The 16,581-nt window shown below is 41.5% G+C and overlaps 1 protein-coding gene across 1 annotated transcript in view; it reads left to right on the top strand.

The window, feature by feature from the left end:
- The window catches only part of pdzd8 (PDZ domain containing 8), a 69,735-nt gene extending 53,976 nt beyond the window's left edge, over positions 1-15,759 (top strand). The window contains exons 4-5 of the mRNA XM_036593174.1: positions 9,870-10,032; positions 10,568-15,759. Of these exons, the coding sequence (XP_036449067.1) occupies positions 9,870-10,032; positions 10,568-12,837 (2,433 nt within the window). The 3' untranslated portion in view covers positions 12,838-15,759. The remainder of the gene's footprint in view (positions 1-9,869; positions 10,033-10,567) is intronic.
- Positions 15,760-16,581: the final 822 nt, after the last annotated feature.

Below are 16,581 nucleotides of genomic sequence, written 5' to 3'. Positions count from 1 at the left end.
TTTTGTTTTGTTTTGAAAACACTAGCTGTTGTTTACTGTTGGTATATATATATATTTATTCATATATATTCATATACGTGTGTGTGTGTGTGTGAGTGTGTGTATAGCTGTGTGTATAGCTGTGTGTTTAGCTGTCCATGCAGCAGTCTGGGATTCAGTTCCCCACCCAAGCAAGGCCACCACCACCTTGGGCTAGACTCCTAACACTGCATTCAGTGTGTGAATAAGTGAACACATCCTCTACAGAGACACATTTCTGCACATTTTAATTTAATAAGGAAAAATCAAACAAAAAAATGTGGCCTTTGCAAAAGGTATGGCACATTTTATATTGTATGTTCTATTTTTTCCTGGTCTTTTAAGTTCAACAAGTAAACAGTAGTTGTGTATCAAAATGTGCAGAAGTGTTTTCTCTGTAGAGGATGTGAACCATCACTTATTTCTGTACTGTTACATTTTTTTGATTATTATTAAGTTGGCTTGAAAACACCAACTTAGCGTTCTTCGTAATCTTCTTCTTCTTTCTATTATTATTTTTCTACGCTCAAAAAAGTTTCTCGTCCTGCAAGTTTTCGAGCTAGAACCATGAAACTTTGCAGTATTGTAGGAGCTATGCTCGATTAGGTTGCTCGTACTTTTCTAAGCGATCTGACGTGTGTATCGTTCAAAGACCATATTTTTTTTCAGTAAATTTAAGGTGGCAGTGAATTTAAGGTGGAACTGCATTTAGGGTAGCACTGAATTTAAGGTGGAATTGTATTTAAGGTATCAGCAAATTTAAGTTGGAATTGCGTTGACGGTATAAGTACATTTAGGGTGGCAGTAAATTTAAGGTGGCATTGTATTTAAGATATAAGCAGATTTAAGGTGTCAGTGCATTGAAGTTGTTATTATTACACTTAAGGTGGAATTGAATTTAAGGTGGCAGTGGATTTAAGGTAGCACCTAGCAATACATTACCATCCACCTTGGATACTATAGCAGCTGCCTAGCAACATCCAAGCAACACTTTTTTAACAACCATCAACAGTCTTTCGCCATTTTAACGTTTTTTATATATATGCAGATGGGAACTTTTACAGTATTTGCGCCTTCATGAACAAAAATGAACCATAACAGTATCTTTTTTCTCATAGTGCAGAGAGAGAAAGAGAGAGAGAGAGAGAGAGAGAGAGGTGAGGGGGAGGGAAGAATGAGTGTTCAGAGGGTGATTGAACACACACACACACACACACTTCACCAGCAACAGGTGTACACACAACACAACTGTCCTCTTCACACAATGGACTGAATGAGAATCTGTCACCACGTAAACCAGCGCGTGGGCACACACACACACACACACGCACACACGCACACACACGCACGCGTGCACACATTTTCCACACGTTTATGTTCTCATAAAAACACACACACTCTATTCGTCTCCCCTATCCTGTATCTACACTGACTGGCCATTTTATCAGAAACCCCTGCCATATATCTGCGCAACACCTGCGTTCAGCTTGTACAGACTGTATCACATTCATCATGGGAAAGAGACCACTCACTGTAGGACCACCACTGACCAGGTATTATTTGGGTGGTGGTCCATTCTCATCTGCTTTCCTCTCTCTCTCTTTCTCTCTGTTTTCTCTCTTGTTTCTCTTTCTCCCTCCCTCTTCTTCTCTTATTGTCTTTGTCTCTTTCCCCTCTTTCTCTCTCTCCCCATCTCTCTATCTCTCTCTCTCTCCCCATTTCTCTATCTTTTTTTCTCTCGTCCTTCTTTCTTCTCTTCCCCCCTCTCTCTCTCCCATCTCTCTATCTCTCTTTTTTCTCTCTCCTCTTTCTTTCTTCTCTTTCTCCTTTCTTTCTCTCTCTCATCCCCATCTGTCTCTCTTTTTTCTCTCTTTCCTCTCTCTCTGTCTTTTTCTCTCTCTCATTCCCATCTCTCTCTTTTTCTTTTTCTCTTCTTTCATTCTTCTTTTTCTCTCTCTCTCTTCCCCATCTCTCTATCTTTCTCCCCCCTCTCAGCCCCATCTCTGTATCTCTCCCCCCCACTTCTTTCCCCCCAGCCCCCCCCCTCTCTCTCGGGGGTAATTTGTCTCTCACTCTGTCTGTCTCTCTCAGTGCACACGGCCAATTGATGCCTCTATGTTCAGTTTAGAGGCGATGTTAGACCAGCCAAGCATGTGTGTGGTAGAGAGACAGAGAGAGAGAGAGTGAGAGAGATGGAGGGGATATTAATGTTTCAGAAGGGAGAAAAACTGAAGACAGATAAGAAACAATGATGTGTGGTTTTATTAGCACTCTGACGAATGTGTCCTCAGTGTCGTGTGCGTGTGTGTGTGAGTGAGAGAGAGAGAGAGAGAGAGAGAGAGAGAAATGGGGATAAAAATACATCATGATTCTTCAAGACACTTTCACTATACATGATATGCATCACAATATTCAGTTTTCCTGAGATTTGATAAGTTGGAACAACAAAAAAAGCTCCAGTAGTGTCACATATTAAAAATACTATCAAAACTATCATTAAAAAAAATCATACTAAAAAGGAATGAGTCTTCTCTGAATGGAGCATGCACTCCATTCAGACTTGTTCTTTAAATACTGACCATACCCACAGTATACTCAGAAGAGTGTCGTGACACAGGGGTCACCTATGGCCTGGTCTCCCTTCCCACAACGTTTGTTGTTGTTTTTTCCCTTTTAATAAACCACCAGATCACCTGAATTTCCACACATTCACAAATATCCACCAGTTATAGCAACACAATCACTTTTCACCAGGCTTAAAATCTAAAAATAATTAGCACAATGTTTTCTGTTAAACACACGTTCTGCTGCAGCTTAGGCCTTCTTTCTGTGCTGTCTTTAACATACATACTGATTTAATGAAAATCTTTAAGGAGGTCACACATTAAATACAAAAATACTAGAGATAAACTGCTCCACCTCTAGCTTAGGAAGTTATGGCTGCAGACACATGAGCTCCTGCTGGTGTGGGTTCATTGCTTTTCTTCTCTTTAAATGATGCCAGCAGAAGCCACTCGCTGTGTTAATAGCTCCCCCTGCTGGAGAAACTTCAGTGCATTAGTGAGTAAGTTTTTTAATAAATATTTCTTTTCAGAGTTTGTGGTTTTTGGTACTGAAGCGTGTTTGTTAATACAGCGTACATGAAATAAACAGTGTAGTATAGTCCTTATTCTGTTTATTTAGTCATTCATTGGCTTGAGTGGTCAGTGTGAATATTTAAATATATCTAACCCACAAAATTTCTCATAGTAATGATATTGTCATTTTGCCCTCTCCTAGTATGAAAGAATTGATTTGTTTTACTGTAATACCTGTTGACCTGTGCAGTTTGTGTTTTCTTTGTTAAGGGCTTAGGCAGAAATGTGTGAGTATACTGTGTGTGTGTGTGTGTGTGTGTGTGTGTGTGTGTGAGAGAGAGAGAGGTGAGGCGAAACATAAATTGACGTATGGATCACATTGTCACGGACCAGCAGGAGCGGCAACAACATCCGTTTACTTGCACTAAACACACACACACACACACAGTTGTGTAATTATGCCGTAGCCACTGCTCAGTCCACCCAAATCACCCATAATTGCCACTCGGTGTCGCAGGTTTGTTCTTGTGGCAGGAAAATCTTTCAAATCATTGCAGCTCCACAACAGAGAAATAAGTGTGTGTGTGTGTGTGTGTGTGTGTGTGTGTGTGTGTGTGTTTTCGTTCTGGGGGGAAAATAAAGTGCGGTCAGGTTCTGCTCATATTTCCTGTGTTGCTCTCATGAGATTTTGAGGGGAGCATCTTTAGCTGTATTTGTTGAATATTTCATAAATTTGTGTATATATCATTACCTTATGGCAAAATCCACTGTTTTGAATGGTAAACATGCCATGCACATTTGAAGAGTTTATACCCACAGGAAATAAAAATAAAAAAAGAGGTCTCGCTGTTCCTCCTAGACAATATTGAGATCAGCTGGAAAGACTTGCTTAAAGCTGCACTGTGTAAGATTTGGGGATTTGGAGACCTCTGTGGTGGAAATGTGTAACTGCATGCAATGTGCGGAAGAACATTTTGTAATAAGGTGCTTCAGGCCCCTTCCACAGACGGATGAATCTGACGATTGAAGGAGTTTTCGGAGTATTCGAAGCTTCTGTCCTACTCTGAGGTCAAAACTTCAGCCATAAAGTTGTGGTTACTAGAATTTTGATTGGTCGGTATCAAAATTGGGATTCATAATATTTCGCTTCTGTTGTTTCATATTTCGTGTAGTTCATTTTGTTTGGGGCTTATTTTAATATTGAATGTAAATTTGGGAAGTCGTTTTGGGTGGACTTAGACCAGCACTGTTGACATTTATTGAATTAGACATGATATATCACGGTATATTTATTCCCATTTTAACAATTTTCAAAATATTTCAGATATCTTATATCTTGCCTGTATTTTTAATGCTGGTGCCGTAGATAAGGCTGGCCACCGCTCCGGGCAAGTGTACTCACTGTCCCTTAGTGTGTGTGTTCACTAGTGTGTATGTGGTGTTTCACTCCACGGATGGGTTCAGAAGGTGGAGGTGAAATTTCCCTGTTGTGGGACTAATAAAGGTCACTTAATCTAATCTAAAAGGCACACTTTTTTGGGCTGCTTGTGTTTCGACATTGCTGTGGTTCAGTGCTGAACACACCTTACAAAATTGCGAAATATTATACTTTTCTTTTTTAAATTGTAAACCAAAAATGCTTTATTTAAAAAAAAAAACTAAGTAAAATGAATTCTAAGGTGAGTTTGGATATCTGTATATGTATATTGTATCTCTTGTGCCCAGAATTGTGCCTTAAAAGTGAGTGTGTTCAGGATGTAATTGCAAAGGGAGTGCAACTGTAACTAGGCTAACTATTCTAGCTGGAGTTATCTAGAACCAAAATGAATGGAAAGATATTTCGGTTGTCAGTGTTAACCTCAACAAACTAAGATGTTGGAACGTCATGCACTGAGAAGATAAAACCTTGCGAAGAAGCCCAAGAGTTATCACCATCCACTGCTGCACCAGTTAGCTCTAGTTATAGCATTAGCTGGTTAGCTCATCTGAAGGGGCAGCCTCAGTTACTCAGCCTTACACCAACACCAGATCAAAAACGTGATGAAGAGATTTCCCTCAGTTATTTTAAATAGTAAAATATCTCTGAATGTCGGTGTGTTGTATGCGGGTGGTGCTGCTAATTGAGTAAAACATTTTTCTTCTAATTTACAATCAGATTAATCAAAAATATGCATGAACAAAAGCCCATCAATGCATCCAGTCAGACTGTCCTCAGCCCAACACTAAAAGGACACGTCTGTGGACCTCATAAAAGCTGCGGTCTTCAAACAGGTGCCGTGTCAGTCTTGCTAAGGGCTTACTAACGGCAACCCTGTAAATCAAGGCCACGGACCCCCAGCCCAGCCCGCATTGAACCTGTGGCCTTCTAGTCGGCCGGTCTGCTTGACCTGTTGAGCAGCGCATTAGTTGCTAAAGTGCTTCGTATTGAAAACAAAGGATTGGCTGCGTCTCTGCGACTGGACGCTGACGCCACTGACTTTGATCCAGCAGTCGCGTTTGAAGAAAGCCCCCCCGCTGAACAGTGACGGCAGATGAAAGTGCTGCTTAGATCACAGCAGTTCTCTCCTTCACTTTCCCCTCAACTACAGGACAAACAAAGAGGCCGTTTGTTTACTGTAATACAGTTTATTTATTTATTTACATTTTTTATGTATTAAAATAAGACGCTTTACTACAGCCACTCTTCCGTCACATTTACTTTGATCTGATACATATTTATGATACTGTTCGTTCGTTTGTTTGTTTGTTCATTCATTCATTCATTCATGCATTATTAATTTATTTGTTGGTTAAAATAAGGCACATTACTACAGTCCCTGTTCAGTTGCATTTATTTTATTATGCCTTTTGTTTATTTATTTATTTATTTATTGCATTATTTAAAAATGCCAGCTGCCTTTTACACTGTGTAAATTTCACGATGAACGGAATAGAAATGCTCCAGAATTACTTGGACTAAATTGCTCTTTAACTTTCATTAAAAGTTAGGAAGGTGTTTGGAGATGGGAGATTTTGTAATAGTGACTATTTATTTATTTGTTTGTTTGTTTGTTTATGATCACTGGTCCATCACAGAAGCTTCCAAACCACCTGATGGGCAAGATTGTTTTGTTTGTTTGTTTGTTTTTATGAACGATTCTGTAAGGTAATTTGTAAAATTCTTTTATTTATCTGTTTAGAATTTACTTTCTATTTTTGCTTGTTTTAATCCTTCAGGTGATCTTGAATTTTTTTTGTAAAGCCCTTTTTGTATTGCATATTACTTTGCAAAGCGCTTAAAAGCTACATCAATATTATTATTATTATTATTATTATTATTATTAAATGTAAATCTTACTGTATTGTACGTGTAGCGGTAAAGAAAATGTCTTTTGAAGGCTGTTTCATGTGAAAGGGCTGGTCTTCACAGAGAGGGTTTCAGGGTTTATTCATACAGACTTTGTTCTCAGCCCTGTTTATAAGGGAATAAGGAAGGTTTTGAATGACTCTGTTTATCGCTTTCAGCTCTGTCCCCTTTTCCTCTGAGACTCGCTCTTGCTGATGTGTGTGTAGTGTCAGTCTTGGTGTCGGCTCTCACTGAAACAGAGCTCATACCTTGGTGTTTTTTTTTCCCTGGTGCACTGATAAATAAGCATTATCTCCAGATGTAAGAGGTGGGATGAGGTTGAGCCCAGAGGGAGCAGGAGAAAAGATTGCCAGCTGGAATTTTACGACAACTCTTTATTCGTAAAAGATTTGTTTCTGTCACTTTTGTTTGAAGTCGTTTTCAAGATCATTTTATGGTTTCAGGCTGTAAGTGCCACTGCAGTAATTACTCAACAGGGTTGATTAGATGTCAGTGATGTTGATTTTTGGGGAAAAACAAAAGTGCTCTATAATGTTCACATGATCCACACAGTCATTCTGACTGAATGTAATACACCACAGGAAGTGTAGGGGGCGATATGGCTTCTATTGTTTCATTTAAAAAGCGCTCTATAATGTTCATATGATCCACACAGTCATTCTGACAGACAGTAATACACTACAGAAATCCTAGGGGGTGATGTGGCTTTTGTTGTTTTATTTAAAAAGTGCCCTATAATAATTATGTTCATATGCACAGTCGTTCTGACAGATTGTAATACGCTACAGAAAGTGTAGGGGGCGATATGACTATCTACGCTAGCCATTGCTAACTCTAGCTTTATTCCCTAGCTTTCATTAGCTGCTGGCACACATTCACAGCATGTCAGCGATTTCTGTAACATTATAAAAGGAAAGCACAACTTTTATAGGTTCATTTGATAGACTTCATGCAAGCTATCTTGTGGCTAATGGTAGGCTAGCAGGCTACAGGCTACCAATAGCAGTTTAAGGAAAACCAGCCTTATGTGAGTAGCACACATCAGCTAGCTGGCTAGCTGCGTTAGCGACCTTCCACACAGCATCATTCTTTTAGTTTCCTTACAATTTTTGATGCAGTACTTCTCATAACATCCACGATTCACTGCTCATTCAACAACATGACTCCTGGCTTGTATCTTAGCATCATGATCATGTTGTGACATTTTGATTTCCCACAGTTCTTTGTTGGTAAGGGAGAACCGTGGGGTCTCTGACATAATGTGCCAGCTAACGTTAGCTGTTCATTCTAAGCTGATGTAGGAGAAATTACATTATTTCTTTATAGCCTGTAGCATTAGCTTTTTGTGACACAGAAAGCTGCTTTAAGTTAACCGGATAACAGTTTGGGGTAATCGCCACTATTAGCAGTGGCTTCTAGCTAGCTTAGCTATATCTGACGACATCAACGCAGCAGTCGTGTTACATAATAACCTTTGTAGATGGAATTTCGGGAGGTAGTGCTTGAGGTAGTGGCTTGGAAAACCCTGCTATGAAGAACATTAGCGCTCAAAATATTTCTTCGGTTGTTATCGTACTCCCCTCATAGCAAGAGGATAGTGGCCCACTGTTGGCCCACTGATGGCAAATCTGGCGGTCCACTGGCATTTTGATTAGTGTTTTCCTGGCGGCCCACCGGTGGTTAAGCAGAATATTAGACAAAATTCCACTAATTTTTCTCTCACAGTTTTTACTTTTTTTTACTTTACTTATTTTTACTTCTTACCTTTCATTAGTTATACTTTATGAAAATTAGTTCAGTAAAACATTTTAATGTAGCACAGTGGGCCTTTTTCCTCTCAGTTGTTTGTAATATTTGTCTTAGTTCATATTTTAGAATAAAAGTGTCTGCGTTTAAAATATGTTGTAAGATAATCTTTTATAATAGATAATAAGTAATCTGGGTGGTCCGACGATGGACCAGCAGTGGCAAACAGTCAGTAGGGTTCCACGTTACCAAGCCAGCGGACTGATATATGCCTGCTATCTGGATCATTTTGATCTGGGGCTCTCAAAAACCCAATATAAACAATATTACCAGAAACAAGAGAGTCCAAGGAGTGCATTGGTAATTTTACAGGAGAAGGAAAAAACATTCTTAACTTTTAATGGATAACAATGTATCGGACAGCTGGCATTTTCAAATTCTTAAAAAAAAATGTTCATAATGACAAAAATGTGTTAATTTGGTCCTCTTGAAGTTACACAGTTTGTTGGTGCTTAAACGTTTCTGCCTTTGATAAGGTTTGTTGATGAACTAGGCCTTGCTTCAGATTGAACTGTTGAGTTTTTTTTTTTTTTGCATCTGTTGCATCCTGACACCTCTGATAAGGTTCCTGAAGGTTCTTTCAGTCATTCATCAGAGTCGGGCTGTTCTTCTCGCCTGCTTGCCAGCGTGCATAGATTGCCTGGTTCTTCATTCCCTGTTTAACTCGATCAGTGCCCTTCTCAAGATTATAACAAATGACAGCAACAAAATTACAGTCATCCATCTCCGAGCAGGCATCAGGCAAGTGTCTTTCATACGCACCCACAAAAGAACAGAAACAGACACGAGAGAATAGAGAAACTGAGACAGAAATGTTTGAAGATCTGAGGACAGTGGAAAACTCTCACGTTACTTTTGCTAGTTTTTCAAAGAAACGGGGCTCATGTGTAACTCTTGTCCAGTTTGTGTGGTTTGTTGGTGCAACTCTGAGGTTTTTCTGCTTAATTCCTCCCACACATGTAGTTCAGCTCGTGCTCGAGCTTGATGGGAGTCTCCACCTCGACACCTGTTGATGTGGGACTCTTTAACCTGGAGCAGGTTAGCGGGAGGACCTGCAGGTGCACCGTGGGTTTCTGTGACAAACACAGTGGGACGAGCCAGCGCCAAAGGCAGCTGCCGCCATGGTGGAGGAAATTAGCTGTAATTGCAGAGCTCTTCAGCCTCCCGCTCGCTCCGATTCAGAGTTCATTGTTTTATTGCCATGAAAGCCCGTGGATGTGGCGGGAAAGACTGCTTTATGTTGAGAATGATGACTGACTCGTAGCCTTCAAAAATTGGACCCACCCACTCTAATTATAATTTGCCATTTTTTTGTTCGAAAGAAGAGGCCCGCCCACCCACTTGTTGGTCCATAGCTGCTGGTGCTGTCACGTAGGTGTATTGTGCTGTCTTAAAACAAAAAAACTTTGTCATCTCATATTCATGTGATCAGCAGCATTTCCACAAGTTTATCGCTTCATTTTACGTTCAGTTTACGTACACTTTGACCAGAGAAAAGACACTACGCTTCATTTTACACAGATACTTTGAAAGATTTTATATCAACAAAGAACGATGAACATCATCTGAGAATGCTTTGACAGCCGTAACTCTTATGTACTTGCATGTTTTTTGTTTTACAGACTGAAATTATCAAAGGTCCGAACGGTAGTGTGGGAATGACGTTCCGGCACGTTCCGGCCACTGAAGGTGACGTGGTGCATGTAAGCATCGAGACGGTTACCCCCAACTCCCCCGCTGCCCAGGCTGACCTGCAGAAGGGAGATCGCCTCATAGCTATTGGAGGTTGGTGCCAGTGATGTATTAGTTTATTATTAACTGTATTAACTAATTGACATGTAATAGGTTTTACTGATTTGTGATATATACTATATGCCCAAAAGTAGCCAGACTCCCATTCTAATGAATGAATTCAGCTACTGCTGATAGTGGTGTCAACACAGTTTGTATAATCGCTATAGAAAAGCATTGACCAGTTGAATGGGATGTTCTGGAGCAGCTGCATGTGAGGTCACCATGCCCACCATGTTTGATAAGCAGACATCTGCAAATTTCTGGGCATATAGTGTATTTCTCAGTTAGAATATTAAGCACTTGTACATCGAAGGAAAAAGAGCCCTTTGGTTTGAGCTACCATTGATGGGGCAGGAGTTTTGCTCCATGGAAAACCAAGTCCATATCACTGCAATACATTTGTTATACATTGGTGCTCCCAAATTTAACTGTTTATTTCAGTGCTAGTAGTATGATATATATTTTTTCATAAGGAGCACAAAATACATTTTTAAACTGAAATTTAATTTTCCTTTCATTTACGTAGGAGTCAAAGTAACGTCCTCTGTCCAAGTGCCGAAGCTCTTAAAGCAAGCTGGAGATCGCGTGATTGTCTTGTACGAGAGGCCAGTCAGACACCAGGTGCCTGCCATGGGCTTGGGGTCTCTTCAGGAGACCTTGCCCCCCCTAGAGGAGCCTGGATACCCCACTGCTGGGGGTTACGAGGAGGACCCAGCCCACATTACCACCATGGACATAACTGATGGCAAAGACAATGACTCAGAGTTTGAGGAACTGATAGTGGAGGCCAAACCAGCTGGAGCTCCAGTCAGTGCAGAGGCTAAAGAGGATTCCCTACTCTATGTAAACCAAAGCCCTAAAAAGACTGTAGCCAACTTGGCCTCCAAGCCCCTGGGCACCATCTCGCCAATCCTCAACCGTAAACTCAACCTGTCCGGCCTTCAATCCCCACTCAAACCCCAACCTAAAGAATCACCAAAGCCCTCACCTCACAAGAGTGTGGAACCATCTGAACCACCCCAGAGACCAACAGTGCCCCCTCCTCCTCCACCTGTTCGTCCCCCTGTTCCTCCAAGGCCCCATATAAAAGTGACATCAGCTTCTTCTGAATCCCAGAATTCATTGGAAGGCAGTGATTCAGCAGTGGAGAAATCCCCAGAAAAAATTCCTCCTACTGCAGGCAATGGAGACAAATCTGCATCTGAGAAAACGCCTCTAAAGGTTCCTGAGCCAAAGCCTGTAAACAAGCCTCCAGAGTCTACAGACGAACCCCTGCCAGCCCCTATCACCAGTAAGCAAGATCCAGCCAAAGACAAGATAGTTGAAAGCTCATCTGTCACGAAAGACAGTCTGGATGAGCAGGGTCTCTGGGAGTCTTCTGAAATAATGTTCCGCAACAGATATGCTCGCTGGAGCAAGTCCTCTGTAGTGTTTGATGTGGAAAGCAACCATAAATACCTTAATGTAGCACTCTGGTGCAAGGATCCCTTTAAGTTAGGTAGTCTCCTCTGCTTAGGACATGTTAGCTTGCATTTGGAGCATATAGCCCTTGAATGCTTGTCTATATCATCTGCGGAATACCAGAGCACCTTTCGCCTGTGTGCTCCAGAACCCCGGGCCAGTGTCAGCCGTACTGCACTGCGCAGTCTGAGCACGCACAAGGGCTTCAATGAGAAGTTATGCTATGGAGATGTCACCCTCAACTTCATCTACCTGGGAGAGGGTGAAATGGACCTGCCTAGTGGACTTAGCGAGCGGGAGGGGAGCATACAGGATGAGGAAGTAAAGGAACGGGAAAGAGAAAAGGAGCAGGTACCCACAGTAACCCGGGATGACATAGGCTACAACTCCATGCAGGGCAGTGAGGTTCGGCACAACTTCCAGGACACACAATTCCAGAATCCCACCTGGTGTGACTACTGCAAGAAGAAAGTGTGGACCAAGGCTGCATCGCAGTGCATTGTCTGTGCCTACGTCTGCCACAAGAAGTGCCAGGACAAGTGTCTTGCTGAGCATCCTTTCTGTTTGGCGATTGGTGACCGTCGCAGCACAGACCCTGAGTCCAAGTCCACCATCAACCGGGCGACCACTGGTCTTACGCGCCACATCATCAACACTAGCTCCCGCCTGCTCAATCTCAGGCAAGTACCCAAAGCCAGACTTGCAGAACAAGTGGCAGAGGTTGGACCTGGAGCTGCAGAACCCTCTCCAAAACACACGCCCAACACCTCAGACAATGAGAGCAGTGACACAGAGACATATGCTGGGGCAAGTCCTTCGAAACAACCACCAGGCGGTGGTGGCACAAAACTGGCACGCAAGGAGGGAGGCTTAGATGACAGCGTGTTTATTGCAGTGAAGGAGATCGGCCGGGACCTGTACCGTGGGCTGCCGACAGACGAGCGTTCGCAGAAACTGGAGCTGATGCTAGATAAACTCCAGCAGGAGATCGACCAAGAGCTAGAGCACAACAACTCCTTGATTTCTGAAGAGAGGGAAGCGACCGATGCACGGCGCAAGGCCCTTATCACCGCCGCTCTGGCAAAGTCTGGTGAACGGCTTCAGGCTTTGACCCTACTAATGATACACTACCGTGCCGGCATTGAGGACCTGGAGTCCGTTGAGAGCACCTCGCCATCTGAGCAGCATGGCTTCCCTAAATCGAAAGCAGGAGGTCTGGAGGAGGACCTGATGGGTGCAGAAGTGTATGACAGTGACATTTGTAGTCCGGTGGATGTGCAGATGCTAGATGAGATTAGCGAGGAGCAGATCTGTGTGGAGGCATTGCCACGTTAGATGACAAAAGGGCAACAGGGGCTTGAGACTCACAGCAAAGCATTTAATCACAGAATTGCTAGAACTGTCTGAAACTGGCCAGCACTGGTATTGTGTACAAGTTCCAGAATTCCCAGAATATGTCTCATTTTGGGGATTCTTTTTCCTGTCATTGCTGGTACCAACCTTTCTCCTAATCCAAGCAGTACAAATGTATCAGTACAAAGTTTCAAAAGTCAAACAAGAACAGGAACTCTGGACAGTATTAGGATGATAATAGGACGAATCTGTATTGTTCTTGTTTTGGATTGTCTTAGGAACTAGTAGAGATAGGTCAGACCATCTTGCCTAGGCTGAAAGGGGCAGTAGCATTTTGCGTGTTAATCTATCACAACAGGCTTTGCAAAGGGAGAGCCCAGTTGTAGCATCTGTCCACTGTCGCTGTCGGTAGAAGTCGGATCACTTTTGCTGGACACATTTCGGGAAACGTCCGAGACGATCTGTCTACTTTGTTGTGAGCTTCAAGCCTTTTTGCCTTAGACATTCTGCTGCCAACCAGTAGGAGTAGTGTTAACTACGAAAACCTAAACCGTAAAACGTGATCCAGAATGTGGAGCCTTTCTTCTTTTCCCAAGTCACATTTTTATTCCCCATCCATGTCCTCCGCATGTGAGCACTTTTTAATCATTGTAGATTTTCTTGTTTTGACTCATTCTGAACGCTTGAGTCGTTTATTTATGTGTTGCTTCCTTTTAAAATGTCTCAATATGTTGAATTGCAAGGGAATAATCATGGGACGAATAGTCATCGGGTTATGACACTTTTTGGGGACCACCGTTTGGTTTGTTCAATATTGCTCAAGTTTAACTGCAATGCCAAACAAATGTGACAAAATGTTTTTTTTGTGTGTGTGTGTGTGTGTGTCACCATTGTTTTTATTTTTATTTTGCTGGAGGGATATTCCTATTATGTAAGTAAGTGTATATTATGGTTATGGGATACCTGCCTCTTCAGTGTCCCCTCTTGTTAATTTGAGTCTTCATGGATTTAAACATGATGGCAAGCTTTCCCGGATACTTGAGATTGAAGTTCCTTGAATCCTTAACCTACTAAATTATGCAATTTGGCATTTGCCATTTCGGTTTATTTGATCAACTGGTTGCTTTTACATGGGTATTATGTTAGAGATTTAATTTTTTAATGACTTTTCTTTCTGAGGATGTTTGTATTTTATTTTTATTCATTTGGTGAGCATTAATATAATATGTTTAGCACCCATGTTTTGCTTCTCTTTGCCTTTCAAAGCCAATTTCATAATATACTAATGAATGTACTTCCCAAACAACTCAACTTAATGCTATCAGTGCAGAGAATCTTTGGAGTTCACATAAACTTTGCTCTACAGCTCAATGATGTCATACGAACCAAGTAGTCAGAACACACTGAATGTCCCTTGGCCCCAAAAGCCTAAAGCTGTAGTGTTCACAGCTAATTATTAGCTTTCTCCCATAGGCTGAAATTGTATTTAGCAAACCCTAGCACTGAGCCAAGCAGTGTCCTACTGTAAAAACAGTGCAGTGAGTACATGTATGGTATGCTAGAATGGGGGGACACTTTCATATACAATCCAAACATGCGTGAAATACCAGCTGCATAGTGTCCGTGATATGTAACAATACATCAGAAAGGTTTTCAGATTGCTTAATTACTCATGTTTGACTATCGGGGCACCAGTTGAGGAAGCACACAAGGATATGAAATGCTGTATTTCAAAATTTCTGCATAATTCAATTGCTGAGATATAAACAGTCATTCAGAGTGGTTTGTTGTGATGATTCATTGTAGAGGCTGTGGTGGTGATAGGAACCAAGGGTTGCTGTGTGTACAACACAAATATAGCCATTTTATTTACCATGCAAGACCACCAGTGAACCTATACGTGTCTTCTGAGCTTTTATATGGAATGATAAAGATGGTAGAATAGTGGCACACTTTAAAGAAATCTGAAAAAGTAGCTTTCTTGGGGTCTATTTTGGCTTACAGTGCCCTTCACCATGGAGTTTAAAAATTTAGGCCTTCTCAAAACTATTGTAAAACATGGTCTGGTTCCTATCACCACCACTGTGAACAATTGTGACTCCAGGTTTCCCTAGAACAGAGCATTTCACACCAAACCACTCTGAACAACTTTGTTTACATCTTATCCATTAAATTGTGCGTAAATTTTAGAGCCGGGCCTTCTGTAATATAGAGGAGCCTCTTTACTGCTGTAGGACCACCTATTTCTGCATTTGTGCAATATTTTCATAGGGAAATCACAGTCCCGGTGAAGCCAGGAGGGAACATTATGGTCCGTTCTTTATCTCTCTGTCTTTAAGAAATGGTCGGTCCAGACGCTAAGGTGCCCTGTTGTTTAGCCCTGGGCTAAGGCATCAGTGGACGACTCTCTGGAAAGCTTTTTTTGAGTTTTTTCTTGTTCTTGTTTCTCGTAGCTGCTGCTGCTGCTGTAACTGTAACCCTGTGCTCCTTAAACACAACAGAACCTCTCTCTCTTTCTCTCAAGTTCTCTTTCCTGTCGTCTCACAGTGATAAACAAAACGTGTCTGCCTCGGCTAGTTTTTGTGGTGAAACCTTTCTGCAAGAGCCGTCGTTCTCATCGGAAGCTGAGTCATGTTTCTTAAGCTGCATTTAGACAGCCGGCTCTAATCAGATTGCTTCTTCTTGCCTGTTCCTTAAACCTGATTTGAGCGTGTGGTCAAGCTTCCGGACGCTTCCGGCTGGAAAAAAAAATATGAGGCTAGTTTAAAAAAAAAACAAACAGCAGGTTTAATGTGTTTGGACTCTCTGAGGACCGAGGGGAAACTGATTTTAGCTAACTGTCTAAATGTAGCTTTAGCGCTATTGTAAATAGCCTGAACAGAGATGGTTGCTGCAAACTCACACCCAACAGTGCTCAGTATGTTGGTTTATTTTCGTTGTTGTTATTGTTGTTGTCGTCTTTGCTTCATGTAAATATTTCTGTTTGTGTTTTAAACATGGTTAAGGACAGCTGCTGAAGTACTGCACAGCTTTGTAACATGCTGCAGGAACTTTACACACTGACATATCATATTTGCTTATGCACTTGAGATACAAAATAAATTATTAAAATAATTATTAAAATGTTTTGCTGCTTGTTTTTTTTTCTGTCCTACTTTGAATTGTGTCCTATTTAATGCAGCAGTTTGTTATTTCTAGTCTCATCAGTTTGACTAAATTCACCCTTTGATATTATTTTCTTTTTGTTCATCAGTGTTATTCATCATGCATCACATCATGCAAGTACATCATAGAGCCATCGGGAATCCCTGTGGTGTCAACCAATCCTGACTATTAGCTTAGCCAATGAGCTATAAGCTAACAACCCTGCTGAAAAGTTTAGTCCAGCTGGTTTAAGCTGGTCTAGCGCTGGTCTGGTGCTGGTTTAGCTTGTCACCCAGTATGGTCACACTGGTTAACCAGCATAACAGCATCCAAAACACAACATATGCTGGTTTTGCTGGTGAACAGCTATGCTGGTTTGCTGGGGTTTTTTTCTAGCAGGGAAATACAACCAAACTAGCATTAGTTTACCTCAGCTATCAAGTAATTTCATAAAGAAAACAGTGATTCTGTCTTTATTCAGCACAAAATGAATGCCAAAGATGAGTTTTACCCTTTTGAAGAGAAGAGGAATGATGAAGCTAAACTAAGGTAAGATATCTAGTTAGCTATCTTGCTAACTTT

The sequence above is a fragment of the Colossoma macropomum genome, unplaced genomic scaffold (genome assembly GCF_904425465.1).
Source record: "Colossoma macropomum unplaced genomic scaffold, Colossoma_macropomum, whole genome shotgun sequence".
NCBI lineage: Eukaryota > Metazoa > Chordata > Actinopteri > Characiformes > Serrasalmidae > Colossoma > Colossoma macropomum.
Note: the sequence above shows the minus strand (reverse complement) of the source record. Positions and strands in the feature narration are given on the sequence as shown.